This window comes from Anopheles ziemanni, chromosome 2, assembly GCF_943734765.1.
Source record: "Anopheles ziemanni chromosome 2, idAnoZiCoDA_A2_x.2, whole genome shotgun sequence".
NCBI classification, from domain to species: Eukaryota; Metazoa; Arthropoda; class Insecta; order Diptera; family Culicidae; genus Anopheles; species Anopheles ziemanni.
The window spans coordinates 87,473,065-87,495,428 of NC_080705.1; the positions used below are offsets into that span (position 1 = coordinate 87,473,065).

The 22,364-nt window shown below is 42.6% G+C and overlaps 1 protein-coding gene across 1 annotated transcript in view; it reads left to right on the top strand.

Annotated features, from left to right (window-relative positions):
- The window catches only part of LOC131283138 (thyrotroph embryonic factor), a 121,738-nt gene extending 109,902 nt beyond the window's left edge, over positions 1 to 11,836 (top strand). Inside the window, exons 2-5 of the mRNA XM_058312713.1 lie at positions 9,599 to 9,762; positions 10,784 to 11,018; positions 11,393 to 11,631; positions 11,703 to 11,836. Coding sequence (XP_058168696.1) covers positions 9,599 to 9,762; positions 10,784 to 11,018; positions 11,393 to 11,631; positions 11,703 to 11,789 — 725 coding nt within the window. The 3' untranslated portion in view covers positions 11,790 to 11,836. The remainder of the gene's footprint in view (positions 1 to 9,598; positions 9,763 to 10,783; positions 11,019 to 11,392; positions 11,632 to 11,702) is intronic.
- The last annotated feature ends 10,528 nt before the right edge of the window (positions 11,837 to 22,364 follow it).

A 22,364-nucleotide genomic window follows, 5' to 3' on the forward strand; every position in this document is an offset into this window, starting at 1 on the left:
CGTTTTTCTTCGACAACTGTGTCCGGTGTTGAGTATTAACATCACACAAGTTCTTCCATGTTCATTTAAAGATTCATTGTAAATTATTCCATGGCAATTACGAAACCTTTTCCGAACGTCACTTAATTGCACGAAAGAAATCGTCCAAAGGAAGAACTTTGTAGCCGCTGGAAGTCGTTAACTTATTAAATTAGCAACTACCTCGACTCGTAGGGAAGGAAAATCCATCAGAACGAAAAGAAAATTACCAACCAAACCAAAAGTGAACCGCAACGTCTCGCAATACTATGCAAGGGAAAGAAAGTATTGGTTTGCAAAAACCACCAAAACCGACCACCAGCTTGACCTGATTCCTGCATCCATTCCGGCCGGGGGTGAAGGTGCCCTGACACCGTCGGGATCCTGCCACCCGTTCCCCGGATCCGATTACGGGTGAATGTTGGTTGTTCTGCGTTTCTGCGTTTTCGTTCGCGCGGGGGATCGGCTTTCCCGTGCCCAAAACTACCCCCAAAAAAAGGTACCTTTTTCTTTTTGGTGACAAGCCACGGCGCGGAAGATAATCCTTCGGTGCTTCCGATCGTCTGCACCGCCGACGGTAGGGGGTTTAAATGAACCCGTACCGAGGTACTGCGAGATACAATCCCACAAACCGAAGGGAGCAAACGGAGAAAAACAAAAAAACCTCCAACCGAAGAAGCAAAACTTAAAAAAGAGAAATCGCATCCGGGATCGTTCTTTAGTGCGCAACGAGAGCGAACCGACGGAGAGGGGAAAGAATAACGAGTCGTATTGAAACAAAATATGTGGAACGTCTGGTTTGGCGTTGAAGGCGAAAGGGCTGCCTTCGTTTACTCGAAATCCGCATCCGAGAGCTGACCTCCAGAAAAATGGGAACATGTTGGGAAAGGTTCGTCGGATGACTCGGTCCGGGGGATTGCCGTTGGCATGAATCATAGGCCTGAGACACGCTGTAATCATTCTTGTTGTGTCCTGCATCGGTTCACCGTTGGAGAAAATATATAACCAAAACGTCACAACATTATAGACCGGTGCACATGCCATGCTTATGACTTCATTTTTGGGCCTCTTGCTCCATAAAATAATTAAACCATTAAAAAACGAAAGCAGACACGACTAACGGCGCACGACTTCGGCTGGCCGCTTTTGATCGCCTGATTTGCACAAAGCGCACGCACTTTCACTTCAATCATCGCTCCCGAAATTAGGATAATTCGTGTGTCAAAATCAGCACCGAAGCAAAGTGCGGAAACAACCAAGTGGTAAAGACAAAGCGAACAACCCGTCAAATGTTGTCCGTGGGAGGTAGTAAAAACATCGCTTCTGCATAACCGACGACAAAGAAGAGCAAAACGCAAACCTTCCTCCCTTCCCCATCCGCTCGCCTTAAAAGGTATGATGAATTTATTAAACGCTAAACGGGTGCGTTGAATGCGTGCGCCGGAACAAAGGAAAGAAATGTCACTTTCGCGGTCGGTTTCTGTTCTGTCAGCTGGGAAAAGATCATTAACATAAAGTCCAAAAAAAGAAGAGGCAAAACAAAAAGAAACGACCGAACACCCCAGGCATCCCGAAAATTCCGAAACCCTAACGAGGGTGGGTGGTCAGTTTTCAGAAGCGACCGGAAAAGTGCTTTCGGCAGCGTGACGGCGTCGTTCCGCCATGCGCAAAACTCAGGTGGGGGGTTAGGGAGGGGGGGGGGGGGGGGATTAAAACAACAAAAAAAAAAACGATCCCCCAAAAAGTACGATCGCGACGCCAGACACTAATAAATCAGAATAAATTTGGTTGCATTATTCTTTGGCGAGCGACACAAAGGAGCACGGAAAACTTTCACGCTCACCGGAGGTGGAAATTCCGCACCACCCGCACACCGGGTGGTGGGTGGAATTTTTCCACCGAAACCGTAAGACGCGACACGGAGAAAAGATTGATTGCGCAATCGCGGCCATTTTTCGGCCACTTTCGCTACCGTGTCTCGCGTGCGTCTTTTGTTTTTTTTTTTTTGGTCCAGCCAGTTCCAAAGTCCAACCAACCGATGGCGAGCGATGATAAAAAGCGGGAAAACTTTCCCCGTCGTCGGCGGTGGCGGAGACGTAATGGACATGGTCCGAAAATTAATGCGTGTGAACCGAGCATTAAGACGCACCGGTCCTCCTTTTATTTTCGAACCGAGTTCCCCCTCCCCGTGAACCGCCAAGCAAGGCACAATCCAATCTTGTCCAATCCCTGGGAGGGGCCGGTGCTTTTCGGCAAGGCCAAACTTCATTAACACCGGCGTGCGCAAGTGCCGCGCATAGCTTCCGAGTGAGGAAAACACCCGGCTAGATTAACCGTTTCCAGTCGCTGACGACAGTCTTCCGCAGCTTCCGATTCCGTCTCCGTGTCCAACAACGAACATTCGACGGATCACGCTGCAAGGTGGCCGGAAAGGGGCGCGGAAAATTTGGAATGGATTCGATTCAATTTTAGCGCCGCTTTTACTTTCACCGCGAGGTGCGTCGTCGTCGTCTTGGTGGCCTCTCCGAAGGTGGTCAGCTCGTTTCGGGCGGGCGTGGACGTTTGTGGGAGCGTCAGTTTGGGAAATGCTTTTCCCATGGCAAGGTGTCGCAAGGGGCGGATCGTGAGTTCTTGCTGAGCGCACGAGTGGGGGGCTGCGAGTGACAAATGAATGGTGACAAGGGATCTTTAATCTTTCGTCCGCAGGGAAAGGTGGAAAAAGGCAAATTAGGGTGGGTTTTGGTATTTTTCTCCCGCCCGTCGATGTGAAGGCCGTCGTGCAGTTGACCGGGCAGGGTCCCAACCTGTTCCCTACCTCATGCCATGCTAATTGTAGTGCACGGATAGTTTTGTTTAATTTAAAATGGAATTTCTTGTGGCTGCAAACATTTAAAATTTTGAAAATTTTGAAATTGATCAGTTTTTATATTAAGTGGTTAGTAAGTTTCAATTAATTGCAGAAAGTCGTTATCAATTGTATTATTCTGTATCTATCCAAACTTAAAAAGTTAAATACTGTAATTATAGTTGCAATGTATCTGTTATCTCAGAAAACAACTAAATAGTCGTTTTTAGTAGATGCTTTCATTGGCTTCGAATTTCCATCTAAATTTCACCAAATTTCCTTTACATCGATTTCATCAATTTTCCATCAAATTCTATCAAACCTCCATCAACTATAAAAATTCTATTTCTACAACTTCTCCTCACAAAGTCTTGCCTGCAACTGCCTTATTTCTTTGCTCACCTTTTCCATGTCGTTTTACCAAGCCTTCTTTGATTATATTATTTCTATTATATTAAAAGATACTTTCAATTCTTTAAGTGAAACTTAAACTAAAACTTTTTTAAATACAGTCAAAGTATCTTTAATCACTTTACCATCTGTTCCTTGACTACTCTTACTACCAATGTTTTCAACATAAATGTCAAACTTTACTGTTCATTTCAATAACTAACTGAATCGTAAACCATAATTTATCAAATTTATTACCAGTCGTTTTTTATTCGTCACTAATTTACGCTCAGTTAAGTTTGCACTCGTGTTGCATCTTCATTAGTGGTGCTTTTAACGATCCAAAGAGGGCTGACGGTAATTGGCGAAGCATTCCCTACGCCTAATGTGCTGTACTGTCACACAGAAATGTCACTTCGGGAACCCACCGGACGATGGTTTGGTCTTGGGGCGTTGATCGATGGGGCGACGATCGTGGATAAATATATCCCACATCTAAGGTCCACAAACTCGGGGCCAACTCTGCACGATTAGAACGCTCCAATCCTGTTCGAGCCGACTAATGAAGCGTGGAAGGGTAAAACATGGCCGAGAATGTGGAATGAGTAAAAATAAAATCTGTTTAATTTAATCCCACCCGGCCTAACGAACGAAGGAAATAATCTCCATAAAAATCGCGGGCACAATAAAATGGGAAAATGTGCTCGCGGAACGCTGGTATCAGATTCATTCATTTTCCATACCTTCCCGCTCTAATCCAATAATCCGCCGGCGACAATGGCCCGACGGTGCGAAAGGTGCGATGGTGGAAAACGGCTGGCCAGCTTGCCAGCAAAAATGGTACAACACTTCCGGCAATTATTCCACCGGCCGTCGCTTCATTTGCTTCTGTGCCTGTGCCCTCTTCCGACTGGGCACGGCATAGATTAGATCGTACCGATCCGCCGACCCCGAACCTATGCCCTCCACGACACACACGGACGCCCCCTTTTTCCAGCACACTTTTCCAATCCCCCCCTTGTTCGAACGCTGTTCGCTATTGTCGCGGAACAGATCGGTACGTTTGAATGCGCGAATTCAGCTCAAGGGTGCTGGGCCTTAGAACCGATTCGCATGTTGTTTTTTGCCAGCTTTGTGTCGCAGCTGGGTGTTTAGCGAGCATTTTTCCATTTTCCCCACGCACCAGCAGAAGCACTCGATGCGGTGAATCATAATTTAAACGTCGCTTTTAGATGGAACCGAACCTCATGACAGTGGGACAGAACGCCCCGAGAAGAGAGAGAGAGGCTTTGTTGACGATGACACTGACCTATCGCAAGGTGTAACGGAGGGAGGAACCTCATTTACCGGGTTGATTGATTATGGGAAGGAAAACGTGAGGTCGGATTGGAGTCGTAAGAGCATTTTTAAATTCATGCATGTTCGATTTTAAAAGAAAGAAAAAATACTATTTTGAACTGAATGATAGGATTTGTTTTGAAAATCCGCAATTGAATCTTACTTTCTAAGCAAATCAATTATGAAACAGGGTAAGTTTCTTTGCGATCCATTACCTTGTTGACACAAACAATCATGGCGGACGGGAAGGCAAAGATCCATGGCTTGTCGTGACTGCATTACTTTTATTTACATGATAATGCGCTTATTGGAAATCAATTTTACACCCATTATCCAGCCCCTCCGTGCAACACAACCACACACACACACACGGTGGGTAAACAGTGCAGAAAATTGGCATTGCGACGGAAGAAGGAAATTTGCAACCACTTTTTTCCGGGGCTTTTTCGTCCGAAGCGCTCCGGCGAAGGAAACGATCATATTTAATGCATCACCGGGTGTGGGGGTCTGTGTGTTGTGGCATTCTTCCGCGCAGTTCGAGTTTAAACCACCCCGCAAAGTGTCACCCCTACCTCCGGGTTAGTGAAAAAAACCCATGCCTTTGTTTGCCATTTTTACCCACCAACAACAACTCGGCCCATTAGTATACGAATGGCAAACCGAGATGATTTGCTTCGGGAGTCTTTGGTTTCCTTGGGTTCGCCTCGGAGTTCGGAGTCGGTACTTTTCTCCACACTGCCTGGTAGTAGGAGCCGAGGAAATGCTAAATGCCGGTAATTGCGCATGCAATGGGCGCTTAAGGGCAACCCGGGCTCGTTGCGAAAGTGCAAACAAAAAACCCGAAACGGTTCGTTTGAACGAATTCGAAGGAGGAGGAGGAGGAGGTGTGTAGGGCGGGTGCTAACACATGCTGGGTTTCGGAACGGTGGTGCTCCTGGAATCGCAAATGCATTTGCAAATATTGATGCGACGTAGCATAACAATCGAACAAGTGGCTGCGCCAAGAGGGAGGAATTCAGTAAATAGGAAAGACGATGTTGTTTATTTTATTCCTCCTACGGGTATTTTATCGGTCAAGCAGAGGATAATCTGAGTAGGCGACGAAAACCCCTTTTGTGTGGGGAAATGAAAACTGAAACAAACATAAAAATACAAATCACGCAGATGCACATGCGGTTCCACGACCAGCGCCACAATGTTATGGCCTATTTTCGTGCCTTCGCTTCACCACATTTGGAACATGGAAGTAACATGCTTTTGTGCGTGTTTGTGTATGTGTGTGTACCATTGTATAATTCACATAATTATAATTATGTCTTTCGCAACATTACCGCATGGCGAATGCGCAATTTCCGGTGCGCTCGTTGGAGCCCCGCCGGGTGGGGCGAGTTTTCTATTGCGATTTTTTGCGAATTTCGCCATCTCCACAATTTCGCCAAAGTGTGCCATTTCTAGCGAAAGTGGTTGATATTACTCACGGTGGGGGGGAAAAAAGAGGAAAAAGAGGGAGGCGAAAAGGAAATGTTTGTCACTTTAGAGAGTGGACCAACAAAAATTGAATCGAAATAGTTTTGGAAGAAGAAACAAGACATGACCTTTAACTAACATCTTTTTCGACTTAACACTTTTATTTGAACAGTACACTTTGGTAAAGCAATTTGCAATGCGATGTGTTTTTTTTTTATTATTTAGTATTATGTGTTTAAGTTAGTGTCTTTTTATTGGCCATTTCCTACGACTTGGGGTTGGTTCGTTCAATGAGATTTTATTACCCGGAGCTTATAGCTCCAACCAACCAACATCCAACCGCAATGCAATAGAAACTTCCTATGACGCAACCAGCGGCACATCTTATGACAGCGTGTCTCCAAAGCACTTTCCGGGCGCGCGAAAGAAAGTTTCCCCTCCCCCAGAGGAGACACATCAGATGTCCAACTGGGAAACAGGTTGACACAAACCGATTGATAGTTTTGCGGCTTTATGGACTCACGGACCGGTTTGGGGGGCCGGAGTCGCTGTTGGCCGGTGATGACCGATTTCCCGTTGCCGTCGGAAAAGGGACGGAAATTGATTTTTCCCGCTGCCCGAGCGGAGGTTCATAATCTGTCACATCAATGAGCTCCCGGGATTGCACGATCGAGGAGGAAGAGGTTTTGCACGCGCGATCGGCAACGATCGGCGGGTTTTCCTATTACAGCACTTTCCACAACCCAACCCTTCTCCTCGGTGGGGAGGGATGCTGTGAGCTGGACATATCGTCACCGGACAACAACACACGCTCGTGCGTTGCGCAACACGGGAATCCAAACGGCGTGCTGGACTCATCCGCTGACGGTTGGATGGGATTAAATAAAAAAAAAGCAAACACACAAACACACTCGCACGCGGGAAAACCGGTTCGCGTCTCGTGGCGACTTAATGAGAAAATTTCACTTTCATCCGAAGCCTAGTTTTTCTCGTTGCACCTAGTTTTTTTTCTTTCTTCTTCTCTTCTCCCATCGACTTCTTTTGATGGCACAGTTCCGCTGGGTTTGCTTCCTGCTCGCTCGGAGCATCCGTCGGGAGGATGGAACCACTTTGTCCAGCGACAAGCGTCTTGATTAGACCGTCGGCTTCGAAATGGCAAACCGTTTGGAGAAACCTTTAGCTTTCGATTACGAGTTGTTTATTTATGTGTCAGTCGTGGCAGCGTCATCGGCGCTCGGTTTGGAACGCGCAGAAAGACGATAAATTGTCCCGCGAGAGGAGTGCATTTTCGAGCCATCTTTTTTTTTACACCGTACCATATAAACCTTTTTTGAAACCGTTAGTCAAGATCCTTTTTGGGAATGATTTACTTAACTGCAACTGGTTGGAATGTTTGGGACCTCTTCCGGCTGGTCCAAAAATAACGTGTCTGAGATCGACCAGAATAGTGAGGAGGAAAAATGTATTTTTAATGTGTTTCTCAACGCTGTTAAACTGTGTTAAGTCCTACTTTGAAACATTCTCTGGCTTTACAACAATTTATGCTTTCTGGAGTTCCGTAGAAAAATACTTGGACAGTTTTACACTTAATATTTAAGTATAATTTGTTTGATTTTTGCAAATTGTAAGATTGATAAACCTTGTTTATTGTTTATAACGCGCATTTTTAAAGATTTTTATATTTTTTCTGATAAACAACAGCTAATAAAATGACAAAATGGAAAAAAAACAACTTTAAAAGTATCAATGGTACTGATAACAGGCCATCATTAAGTGATATATTGCTTTGTAGAATTTTTTTAACAACTATGAATTAAAACTACAAAAAACAACATCATATATGAATCATATCAAAACAAACATCTTATGATGTAAGGAATATACGTATTCGTAAACCAAAGTTAAGGAGAAGTATTCAAAAAGTCTTCCTTTTTTACCAATTGAAGAAAAGAAATGTTAATCAACAACCTGTGTAAATAATAATGAAACAAAGAAAAACGTTTTGTAGATCCTGTTTTACCTCGACGATACTGTATTTGATTGGATCGTCCCTCGTTTGCAAAAAGGTATCACATTTCCAATCTGTGGTGGCAAAGTTAATTACCTACGCTTCTCCGAGTTGATATCAACCACCTTAATATTGAGTGGACAAGGAACACTGCCAACCGGCTAATACACAAAGAAGGAAATTAATTAATTTCGATTTGCGGAACGGGTCCGGGGCGGAGTGGAATCGATTATGTAAAAGGATCCGCACAACAAAGCACGCGCCGAGGACCATCGCCGTCTGCCCAGAGACCTAAATTCCGGTGGTGCCGTAGCATTCCTGCGCTTCCTCCTCGGACTACCCCGTTTCGGAGGCCTTAGTAACTCGGTGGCTCAGTTTCTTGCCAGCTTTGCTTGCTTGGTGTGTGCGCGGTTTCCCATCCCGCGTTCAGTGGGTTGACTTTAATTACCATCGTCGGCCCTTCGCTTCCATCATATCGTCGATCCGTTCGATCGGGCCGCGGAGGGGGGTGGGGGATGGAAAAGCGGCCAATCTCTGCACTTCACAAACGCATTATCGCATGCGCACTCTGCGGTGGCACGCCGGGCCATGGTGGGGCATTCCAGTTCCTGCCAACTAGGAAGTGCTCGCGAGCCATAACACAGACAGCCATAACCGCAAAAGCAACCCACCCCGCGCACCACCAAAAACCCCCCGTAACATAATAGTTGCCCCAAACCCCGTTGCTTCCGGCGAGTCCGCTCAAACATTCAACGCATGCGCCGTCTCACGATGTCGACATTTGTGTTGCCGGAGCGTCGTCTACCAAAACCGGCCGCGCGTTTCTATGTTACGTGTCTTTATTTTCCTTTCCACAACACGCGGTGGTGGTGGTGGTGGGAGAAAGTGGCGGCAGACTGGGGTTAAAATTTCACTTTCATTTTCTTCGATGTTTGTTTTCGTTTCTTCGTTCGTTCAAATGGTTTTACCCAACGCTCCCCACCCCTTTTCTCTGAGCGATCCCTTCCGGCATCGTTCCGTTTGGCTTCAGCGACTCGAGTGGGACCGTTCCGTGGCTGAACAATCGGATTACTTCTCGCACGTTCGCTACACACCACCCTTCCCCGTGATAGGGTTGGAAAACAAGGAAATACAAGGCACGAAGCGCATGTGCACGATCGGTACACCTGATACCTCGAGAGCTGGCCATCCTTATGGGGAGGGGGGGCGGGATTTTCCCCCGAGCGTTGCGGAACTATGCCTGGCCAATTCTTAACATATTGACCGATTTGTGTAACCGGAATGATTTTCAAACGACCTACAAACTAACGCCTTTAGACAACGTTAACTCGGAGTCTCCTAACCCGGACACTAATCCAAAGTGCCCGTGTATTTTTATGTGTGTGTGTGTGATCGTTTTTCCTTAATTTCCTTTTTTGTTTGTTTTTTTTTTGCGTTTTCCTCTAACCGACAACCGGAAGAGTTTTGTGGCGTCCACCACGTTTGGCGAACGCGTTATGATTTTCGACAGAAAAATCTATAATTCATAGTAGTCTTTCTATTTTCAGGTAAAACAAGCAATAACAAAGATATCTGCGGCGAGGACAAACACAAAGAGGAGGGCGACCCGTGGAGCGTCGATGCACACTCAGCGTTCCTGGGGCCCAACCTGTGGGATAAAACATTGCCCTACGATTCTGATCTCAAAGTGCATCAGGTGAGTGAGGTGAGCAATCGATCAAACTTCTTTACCTTACTCTATGTTTTTGTCTTGCAAGTAACTGTTTTTAACTGACTGAGTAGATACGTGCTTATGAATCCTATATTACTCTTCCAGAGGGCTTTTGAACATTTCTTTTAGAAAGCTTTCATCTTTATGCCAATGATTTGTTCAACTCATTTTGAAGCCACGATATATTGGATGAAGTAGTTTAATTAGCATTTCTAAAAGTATAAGACTATTGAAAAATAATTGTAGATGTACGTAAAAGTATTTTAATTTGCAATTGTTCTTTGTTTGGTCCAATACTAGTAAGTTTTCAAGTTTTTATTACAATATTTTACTTTTACGGTTAACAAATTGATTTAAACGTAGCACGAAACCAAATTTCAAAATTTCAAAAATTACAAAAACTGTCAGAAAAATATAAAGATTTACGTAGTTTCATTTTAATTTGCAATTGTTCTATGTTTTGTCCAATTCTAGTAAGTTTTCAATCTTTTGTTACAATGTTTTACTGTTATGGTAAACAAATTGATTTAAACGTAGCATCAAACTAAATTTAAAATTTTACATAAACAAAACCTGAATTAATTAAATAGAACAACTTACAAAATTGTATTCATTTCCATAGGGATAATGAATGATCGAATTTATTACATATTCAAAAAGCTTTTAAAAAATTTAAAAGAGAGTAAAAAGTGTGAAATAAATGTGTCAAAAAGCTAATTTAAATTTAAAAGACAATAAAAAGGGTCTGTTTTTCTTCCTTATCAGTTCTGCTTGTGATAGTTGTTTGTTGAAAAATTAATAAAAAGCTACTTTCTAGTTTCGTATTTCTTACAACTTTTAATAAGTAGAACAACTCAAGTAGTTTAGCGTTTGTTAGTTGCTAATACTTAGTAATAGATAACCCCGCCTAACGACGCTAACATACTGAATAATTGCTGAAGAACATTGTCGATCTAACCGTACGCTCTCCTCTACCCTCCGCACCCATGGCCACACCTCGTTGCAGTATGCTGACCTGGACGAGTTTCTCTCGGAAAACGGCATCCCGTACGATGGACTGCCGAGCAGTCATCTGGGCAACTCGACCAGCCTAGCCGGCCAGCGGTCGGACAGCCTCGGCCACTGTGCGGGCCTGTCGCTGTCCGGCCTGAGCCAGGTGACGACGAAGCGCGAACGGTCGCCCTCGCCATCGGATTGCATGAGCCCGGAAACGATGAACCCACCGTCGCCGGCCGATTCAAGTAAGTAGCGTGGCCTCGTACCGATGTCCGTGCCACGGGTCCTGCAACCGAAACGACCGCAGGTCTTTCTATCCTGGTACGGGCATCACCAGGCACGAAGCGAGAACATCTCACATTGCGTATAGCGTCATTGCGTTAGGGTTTTATTTTATGATTTTCTCCCGTGAAGATAGCTTCGCACACCATTTTCCATCCATCCAAAACATTTCATCCACACATCCATCGTCTGAGTCTGAGCTGGACGGCTAACAATCGGACAATCCGGCCAAACACCACCAAACTCACCGCTCACACCGCACCACACGCCCTTTGGTTAATCTTTTTTTAAGGATCATCTCCCTCATTATTGTAAATGTTAGTTTTTGATGTTACAGCGTTCTCGATGTCCTCGACCCGTGACTTCGATCCGCGAACACGCGCCTTCTCGGACGAGGAGCTCAAGCCCCAGCCGATGATCAAGAAGTCCCGCAAACAGTTCGTCCCGGACGAGATGAAGGACGACAAGTACTGGGCGCGCCGTCGAAAGAACAACATGGCGGCGAAGCGTTCCCGTGACGCGCGCCGCATGAAAGAAAACCAAATCGCGCTCCGTGCTGGTTACCTGGAAAAAGAGGTACGGTATCCTTACCTGCGGCCTCTTTGTCGACACCGTGTCTAATCTGCGGGTTTTCTCTCTCTCCGTAGAACATGAACCTACATCGAGAGGTGGAACAGCTGAAGCAGGAAAACATGGAACTTCGGGCCCGCCTTTCCAAGTACCAGGAGGTATAATCGAAGCCTGCTCGGATGAAACCCACGCAACAACTACTTCTACGACCGTCATTTCCGCTACCACTTCTTCTTCTTCGTCTATCCGCCGTGCTGCGGTCGTGTGCAGCACCCGTAACCCTCAGCACCTTTCCCCTTTCCAAGAGGGGAAGGGACCCCGACATCCTGTTCGTCACCCAACGTTACCACCGACCACCGGCAGCATCCGAAACCGAACGGCAGCAGCAGCAGCATCTAGTAGGCAACGCAACGCGATAGTAAACAGGCAGCTTGATACCATAGTAACCGATCGATGCTCAGCATGAACGCGAGAAGGGCGAGTAGGCAGCAGACAGGGACAGAGGGATACAGCAAGGCAGAACCCGGAACAACGCGAGTGGATAACCCCGGTTATATCGAGGCGCGCAGCTAGAAGGCGTTAGAAGGCTATATTAATACGTTGTTTTCTTTCGGTTGTTACTAATATATTACTAGCATATACCATAGGCTTTAGTTGACTAGTTGAAGCGTTGATAGCTAATAGAAGCTCCAAAAAATCACAAAAGAATAAAGGCGAAGGGATGGATGGCAATCCTTGTTCGCTAAACCGAGAGAGCATGTTATAAAACAAAATCACACACAAGAGAGATTTACAAAACATACATCCAAACTACTTCTAGGACATTAAAATAGTAGGTGGAAACACACAAACAAACACAAGTGGTTTGGGCGGCCTCGAAGCGAAGACCCGTGGCAGAACAAAACACGAAACACGAGCGGGGGGAGAAAACCCACGGAGGCCCAACCAAAAAACGATGGTAATTTCTAACGTAAGGTAGATGTGAGTCCTAAGCTAAGCTAGGGAAGAACAAAAATATATAAGACAAAGCGTAGATGTGCGTAATATTTCGGGGGAAAACAAAAGCTTTCCACTACACGGAAGCCACAGTTAGCCACCACAGTTCTGTAAGTCATTCATTTGTTTTATCGTTTCATTTCGGCATCACCGGTTAAAGATCGCATTGTTTAGGGTTGTTATTACTATGTTGCTGATTGTGTGAACTACTAGTTCACTTCGATATGTTTGTATTTCAAAAACAAAAATTTACGAAACAAAAAAAACCAAGAAAGGTTACTCACGAACCGAGATGAGAAATACTCCAGGTGTGGATTAAACAAGAACATTAATTAAAAAACAAACATTTTTGCTACATTAAAAAAAAACAAATTGTAAATTATACTATTCGTGCAATTATAAAAGAAGCTGTAAGGTTTATTAGAAGTGAGGAACAAACAAAAATACAGAGAAGCAAAAAAAAAACCATAAAAGAGAGGCGAATGCTGGTAGGCAGCTTGTTTTCTAGTAATCAATTAGTTGACTTTTGTTACCGTTTTGTTAAAGTTTGATGTCCCAACAACTAGGACCCTTATGTGCTCCGGCTAGGTTGATGGGGAATTGTCTCCCGACGGGGGAACGGTTGACGGAGTTTCACTGTTCGCATTGCAAGCGTGCGCCTTGTGTTGAAGTTGAATAAAAAACACAAACGAATGTAGAAACATCGGAATACAACTGCGAAATCAGACTATAACAAGGACAACGACGATGGCGACGAGATGACGTAGGGCTGTGAGTTTATCAAAAAAGCACATCAACTTCCAGATGGGCCGATGGGGGAAGAAAACTAAACAAACGAAACTAAAAAGAGAAGTAAAAAACCAATCTGTAACACCCCTTTTCCAGGAGTGTCGGCATTAAACTGCAACTAAAGCCTCCGCCTCGAGTGTAAATGGCGGGGGGGAAATGATGTTGTTATCTCTCAACCCGACCACCAACCCAGCCTTATTCCAGGATGGAATGCGTGCGGGAAATGCCTTCGGAAAATCTTCCAACTACTGTCCCCCAACACTCGGTTTGGCCAACGGCGCCAGCGAGCAGTGAGGGACGTGAGAAATGTACAAACGATGCTTCGACCGTATTTCTTCACCTTTGTCTACAACTTTTGAGGTCATGCCTCTTTTTCTTCTCTCTTTCACTCTCTCTCTCTCTCTATTGAACTCGATGAAACTTCACTGATTCTATAGGCAGTTTGATGAGCTGCCCCTTTTTCAAAGCTCCTTTTTCATCAAGGCAATTTGCCAGGAACAGGCTTCTGGTGGTACGAAGGATGGTCCTTTACACACCATCCCCCTCGTACCTGGAGTGTACCCGATGGACACCAAAGGTGTCGTCGGGGAACGTGCAGACGCGTGCAATGCGTGCATGCTAGAACGTACACTGTTGGATAATAATTGTTACCGAGTTATACACTTCATTTTGTTTGATAGCAATCGTTACTGACGACCAACGGTCATGTAGTGTGGTAAATTTAGATAAAAGAATACAAACTAGCAGTGTAGTCAACTGAGAAATATTAGAGCAAATGAGGAAAAACCAGTACAGCGCAAACGCAGAGCAGATGTGAAGAGGTAGCCAAGTAGTGAGAAAGACAAATTATACTAGAGCATAGCAGCAACTCTTAAGCTGGTTGACCTCCGGTGGCCGGCTGATGTATATACGTTCGAGACATTGAAAACCTGTTATTACAACACTACCAAAGTGGTGGTCTGATCACACTGAGTCCCAAAGTTGTCAGGAAGGAGGAGTCCCAACCCCACTCGCCTTCGCCTGTCGCCTGACGTTCAATGCGCGGAACGGTTTGCCAGAATGTTACGGCGTACACTATTTTCCGTTATCTCGTGCGCCTGCTTGCCTTTTATCCCTGATCCTCATCCTGCGCAGCCTTAGCAAGTTCTGCGCGGAGAGTACCTTGTTTGCTGCTCATAAACCGAACCGTGCTGCAACCGTTAATGGTAGGTCACTCGCACACTGAAGGTTTGAATTATCTACGTGTGTTTTTGTTTTTCCCTTTCCCCCTGTTTATGGCAGACAAGTTCGCTTTATTATACTCATCCATGAACCTTCCAAACTTATCATTGTTCGATAAGCGTTGGGATTGTTGCACGTGGTACCACGGCCGGAACGGAAGTGAATGAGAGGAAACGCGGGGCGGAGAAAAGAAAGGAAGAACCGGTATTGCGTCGTGGGAAAGGCTGAGACAAAATAAACAAAACATGCTAAACAAACAAAATAAAAAAAACACATATATATGACGGGACGTGGAAGGAAGTGAAAACAATGAGAGTAAACAATTAGTAGTCTGATTCAATTGTAGTGATAGTAACATTTAGTAAGTGACACAATGCGATAAAATATGTTATTTGATAAGTGGAAGCGATACAAAGCAAAACAAAACAGCGAGTGCATGCGAAACGGAACAAAGGAAAAATTAAAGAAACAAGGCGAAAGGACACTATGCAAAGATCCAAGTCAACAAATGATTGTTGGAAAACATTGAAAAAAAAAAAGAAACGTTATATTCGTCGATACAATTCTTGAAGAATGTAATACAACAGTCCGAGCAGGCGAGATAGCAAAGCATAGAACAAAAAGACGCATCAAAGATAAACCAATACGACGGTGCAGAAGTGAGTGGAGCAAACATTGATAAAAAAACACACACTACTTACGCTGATTGCGGTGGGATTTGTTGAAGTTTGACGTGCTTTTTACGCACACCTGAGTTACCCATTACGTCCTCAAAATCTCTGGCAATGAATGCAAACTGTAAAACAAATAATTATCCCCCTTGACCACATCCGGTTGGGCGCATGGTGGAAATCGAAATTTAGCAGATAATGAGCAGATTTGGCAACCTCATTGGCGATAGTGACGTAGTTTCGTAGTGCATTGCAGAGTAGAGCCAACTGTTGTTAGCGATAGTGAAGCCGCGCGAAAAGTGATAAACGCGATCCTTATCCTTGCCCCTCTCCCTTGGAGATGCAATGCAACATGGGGCGGAAGGCAGAAGGAGTGTCCGGTACCGCACAGAATTTAGTTACCACAAACCGACCTTGTCCGTGTTCGTTCTAAAACGAGCCCATTCGAATCGATTTGGTTTCAGTTTGCAATCGAATTTGGTCTCATTTTACTTTACGCGCACCGGTATTGAACCGACGGGCCAAGCCGTTCGTTGGTTTTCATTAGCCCTTCGGTTAGGGTTTTTTTTTGTTTTGTTTTTGTGAATACTTTTTCTCTCGTTTGTAGCATAATGTTTTCGTTTTTAGATTGTTGATTGTTCGTACCGACATTTGTTTGCGCACCGGTCAGCTATTGTAGCTAAATTGTACAAGTTAGTTACTCGAACTCGATTTTCTACGCTTCACGCACTGATCGTTTGACAGAATGTGGCCCATAAGGCGATTGGTTAGGAAAACTTTAGCAAAAAAAAAAAAAATCACCACCAAACAGAAGGCATCGGTCATCCGGAGTGCACACGACACTAATCACCCGCAGAAGATGAAATCGATCCGAAGAAGATTAAAGCATAAGCACACATTGCACCTAGTTATGACGTCACGTAGTAAAGATTATTAGAAGCAGGCGTACAGGCAAGCAGCATACGCCAAGAAGTGAAGGGTGACAGAAGGCAAAGCAAGAAAAAAGTTGTGTAGAAAACTGTAGAAAGTAAACAAACTAATGGCAAATGGTATAATTTTTGACTCCGTTTTTTTGCTAGCACTTTGTAGGGGAAGCTTTAGCAAGTACGATCGCTTTGGTAATACTCTCGCTCTCTCTCTCTCCTTTTCCTACTCTATCTCTCACTCTATTTCTCTCAGTTTCATTGTTACTTTTTCTTTTATCTATTTCTGTATGTTTTTCTATTTCTATGTTTCCTCTATTTATTTCTTCACTTTCCAAATTCTGGTTTTCGTTCTGTCCTCACTTCTATGACCGTGTTTAGAAACACTAAATTATTTTTGGCTACATTTTTGCCTCATTGTGTTTAACTCAAAACAGGATGCAACCTTTATACTGTTTCGTTCAATTCACGAGTTTCGTTTGTTTTGCACTTTTCCACCCAGAACGCTTCCCTGAGCAACGCGTTTCGGTTCGGTTGTTTTAAGCCCTTTCGTGGATGGAACACTTTACTTACTGTAAATGGTATTTGTATAAGATTTTTTTTTCTTTCCCTTCACCGGTTGTTGTTTTGTTTTGTGAATATTATCGGTTTAGTGTATAGTACTGTTTTTTTTTATTTTCTATTCTCTAATTTTCCATCTTTCCCGATTTCTTTCCGCCACCTTTTTTCGCTCGTTCCTTTTTGTGCCACCTGTTATTACTTGTGGTTGCTTCAACCATAACAACGCTACAAATGTTACAAAACGAATGTGGTTCCGTGAGATATTTCAGTGCGTTACGCCGGTTGAATCGAAGTGACATGAAAGCTTAGCTAAGCTGAATTGCGAAGTAGTAGCACCTGATTGTGACCTGGAGTGTGTGATGCAAATACCAAATCAAGATCAACCGTTCCAAGCGAATGGGCTGCGAGTAGAGTAATAGCTGATCTTTTGCACACAGGAAATGGAAACTGGAAAACCCCAAAAAGGACACCTAATGAAGACAAACCATACGAGCATACCCCCCTCTCTTACTTTGTAAAATTAACAATCGTTTCAAGCTATAGCTCTATACATCTTTCATACCTGGGAAAAGAGTCAAAGAAAGGGAATGAAAGAAACAGAACCTTGTTCTTATTGTCATCATTACGATTATTATTATTATTCTTAATATTAAATTTAATATTATATTATTATTATTATTATTTCTAGTGAATGGTAAACGATTTTTTTTTCGAAAGGAGATCAATAAACTGTAAGCATAGTTAAATGATTCTGTTGTTTTTGTTTTCTTCAAACATTATCTTTTCGTTTCGTATCAATTTTGATGCTTCCTTTTCAGCGATACTTTTTCGGGGTAGTTGTTTCTAAGTTTATTTATTAGTTATCACCAAGGTGACCGTGTTTTTATTTCTTCTTTTTCTATCTCATCAGAGCCATCATGGATCTCGTAGCGCTGAGAAATGCAAAGTAAAAAAAACTCCTACTACAATTATCGAACGGATTACAGGTAGTGCAGACAAGAAGAGAACGAAACAGATACTTATAATCTTAATCCTAGTGGAACCACCAGCAGGTCCCGTTAAGTTGTACGAACCCAGTGCAGCACACTGGGCACAACCCCTCCCCTAGAGATACCCTTCCACGCAAAATTGACACACAGAGACTCACCGAACCTATTATACCTAGAGGATTATATAGAGAGTATACATTATTATATGATAGTCCTTAGCGTTGTAGTGTTTAACAAGTTATACAGCCGTTTATAGCAGAAGTTTGCCATTTGGGATCACCACTTCCATTCACTTGCAAAACAATTTGCTAGACGACGCGCGGACAAGTGAAACGCCAGAACAAGAGTATTGGTGTTGTTTTTTCATCCCCCGTTCGTTCGCACTACTTCTGTAGAAGAAAACCCCATCCTCACTTTGTTTAGGAAAAATAAAAACCACAATTTCACCCAACCACACCCCCAACCTAGACTGCATGCAAACGCTTGCTTGTGCGACGCGGTCCTGACCTTCCCGTCCTCAGAGTTCAATAAAACACTCGTACGAGAAAATAAAAAAAAAAATGTAACGAAACACACGGGACGAATACCCGGGTACGACCCTGAACAATAAGAGAGAACAGTGTTGAAACGATTTTTACAAAATCAAACGCCGTGCTATTATATCGCAAAACAAATGTAAAAATGAATTATTGAATCACGCGACAACCGCAACGATCGCTCGTGGAAAGTAAAACATGTTGACGCAAACGCAGCGGAAGGCAAAATGGTTCAAGCAAAACGATATGTAGCGGTCTGAAGGACAGCAAAACAAACGCTTAAACATGCAACATAAAATAAGATTTAGTTGAAATAAACGATCAAAATGGTGAAATAAAGAAAATAGAAAAACCAAAACACAACGTATCTTACGTATTTGAAAGTTTAATGTAGCACTATGTAGCTGTAGCATTGTAGAGTTCTTAGTAGCGTTATCACCACTACGTCTAGTGTACAAGTCGGTACCTTAGTTGTTTTATTATTTTCACCATTTCATACTTTTGTATTTCGAGGCAACACCTATTTTGGAGACTTACTGAAACTTAGTTGAAATACAAACACTACCGTCCAACTCGAGCTTAGCAGCTTGGAATGGATTTCAATAATATGTAGTTTTCTAGGTATAGCATGATTGGACTGATGATTTCTCGCTTATTTCTTCCATCCCGTATGGGATGAATTCAACTAAAATACTAAAATATCATACATCCGACAAGGGGGCAGCATTTCTTTTGCACGTTCAGCAGGGTAGGTTATAACTGTGTGTTCTATTTGCAGCCTGTTTACAGAAGTAAATGAATAAGAAATAGCCAAAAGTAAACTCCTACAGTTGGTAAAACAAAAGACAACAAATAATTAAGCTGGTACGGAAAAATGTTGTGCAATGGAGCATATGATACTAGAAAGAAACTAGAATTTTTTTTATTTGAAAACATGTACTGAAATCAATTGCAACCATGACAAAAGGAAAATATGCACACAAACTTACTGTTTCATTCAAAGCATGATTTACTAGCACTTCAATCGGCGGAAATTGCGGCAAAAAATCTTATAAACGGTTACTATCTATCATGTCATCATGGATCATGTTTTGCAACAGATTGTGAATATTATTTATCCATAAATGTGAGAAAATAAGAACAATAAAGTGCCTAACATTACGCGGATTTTATGCACGGCATCATGCTGTACTGCTATATTGAGAAATGTTCAATCAAAGCACACGTTTGGTTATGTTAGGAAAAGAAGAAGCTAATTATTCCTATTCAAAAGATATAGGGAACAGCTCGCAGTGCGCTGTGCAAACATCGTTGTAGGCTATGACCTATAAAAGTCATCAAACAACTAAATTATATACAGAAGAATTTTTCACATTTTATTGGAGATTATTTATTTCACTTCTCACATAAATGAACAGAAAATTTAATTTGGTTGTGTGACTGAAAGCAATCATGAAACTGGACATTACGATTGAAAATATGGTTGAGTAGCTTGCAACGGTTGTTGTTTGTTCGGTTATTACAGAAGCATTTTTGTATAAAACGAAATAAATCATTGAACCGACTGACTGTCCAATGGAAATCGTATGAAATACTAATAAATAATGAAATCGTTCAATGTTGTTACATTTCAGCCACCTCATCGACTGAATTTGAACCAAATTGAGTTTCATATTACGCAAAGGATGTACATAAACAACCGGAGTATGCTTATCTGCTACGAGAAACGTAGGTTGATGTAGAGTGGTTGTTCAATGATCAATGTTGTTATAACACGAATCAAAATCGACCCATTCCGCTAAAGCTACTCGATATTATATCGTTTGCGTATGGTATGAATGCTAACCGCAGAAGATCCGGCATACTAGAAAGACTAGCTTATAAATCATTAACCCGATTAGTAAAGGTAGAAGTTATTCACAAGTAATGTAACAAGGAAGAACTAAACACAATTCCACGGAAGAAATCGTGGACTTTAAACAAGGCAGAGAAAATTAATGTGAAAAAGAGACAACAAATAATGATTTTGGGAGAAAATTAAACAGAAAAAAATTACAGCCATTGCTGCACCTTGATAACAAAATGAACTTAAACAATACACAGTAGCTGTGTAAAACAAACAAGATTTATGACGAAAGAAAACTATTGGTCCCGCCATCATACCACAGAATTTCAAAATAAAACCCGTTGTACATTATATTCAATCCCGCCAAAGGGAAAACAAACGCGGGTGACACGCATCACAAGCATACAAATATCTCTATATAGTTTTGTTTTATTTTGTAATGATAGTATCAGAACTATTAACATGATGAAATAAAAAGTAATCGTCGCAAAACGTCTTACTTACTGAACTGATTCAACAACACGCAAGCGGCCTTAGTTTTTTACCGCTCTATCCGAAATAACTGTACTCAAATTGTTAATCGCGTAGCATCCTTTGTCGCAGCATTCGCGTTAAAATTTTTCAAATCCACATTTGGTAATGGAGGCGCCTGGTGGTAGTTGAGATCCTCAGCAATGTGGGGAAGATTGTTAAATTCTTACTCATTAGCTGTATTTTGAGGCGGACAAAAACACGAAATTAGTAAAGCTAAATAGGACGAGAACACTTGAAACAAACTTCATTTCTACACCCTCTATTTTCTATATTTGCGTCAAAACATATGTAGTTTATAGATGGAAAAAATAACTACGTTACGGAAAGACGCTTAAATTATAAATGTTTTGCAAATCAAATAATTATGGTCTCTAATAAAGATTCATCTTTTTCTCTAAACTAAATTTCCCTACCAAAATCTTTTTTTTTTTTCAACTGATTCAATCGTTTCCGGTTTTTTTCTTGAAACTGACAGCATGTGGGAAAATGTTTGACAGTTGGTTGAAATTTTGTTTACCTCTTAAGAGCAGCCAGGGCACAACAATTTGGTATGTTTCATCAAAAGAGCGGCCATTGAGGCGTTCGGAATATTTATTGGGAAGACGTGCGCGTGAGGAAGACCATCACACTTAATTTCACCAATCATAGTAACCAACAGGATCCATATCCAGTGATTTCACACAAAAAAACAGTTTCTATCCGCGAAACCATGGGTACTCTGATTCAAAATTTCTAATTACCTATTTCGTGAGATTTTAGCGAAGATCTCACACATACTGCAAGTATGTTTGTAAACACTTTTTCAACCAACTGTCATAAAAATGTCGGAGTAAAAATAGCATTGACCCGACCTCTCTTTTTACTGATCTTGGTAGAACATAACTGGAATCGTTAAAACCATCTATTGTGAGTCACAAACAGATCACTCGGAGCTTTACAAAACAGTTGTTCGCACCTCCAGCTTGTCAATCTTGATGCTCATCATTTTTCACCAGTTCTCCACAACTGTTTCGTTTTGGATGTTCGTGGACGGATGATTCATTCGTCGTCAAAACAGTAATCTCAATAACAAAGTGCATTATGCTAGCTTTTGTGTGGTGCAGTGTATGATACTCGGGTTGCGTTTCGTAGCCATTATAATATCCTGTATGCAGTACTCCTACTTAGAAGAGGTCCGCACTTGGCCGATTGTTTTGCTGTTCCACCTGTAGGTTTCCGTCCAGGTATGTATGGATTGCTTTTCAAGCTATTGCCGGGCATTAAGTGGTGCTAAGTTGCATTTATTGCTTACTTGCATCTCGAATGCTACGAAGTTTGCGCAGAAATATGTGTTCCGTTCTTTTCTATTGTATCTCTTACTCCATGCCTTACGAGTGTATGCCGTACCGCGGCTAGTTTATTTTTAATCATTTTTCCGAATTCGTCATCCAGCTAAGAATGTGACGTATGTTTATTAATGCCAGCAGTGAGCTCATCAATTGAAACGAACAAAACATTGTGGTGTTGTCCACAGGAAATCAAAACAATTGTTTCGTGCGCAGCTGTGCACTTGCATTTGTTTGGATCATAAACTCACAGCACTGCAGTGTCTGACAGCATAACAACATTTGCTGGCCAGTGTTTTAAAGCTACAGTTGTACAGTTACAGCATTGCGGAAGTAGAAAAGAGTTCA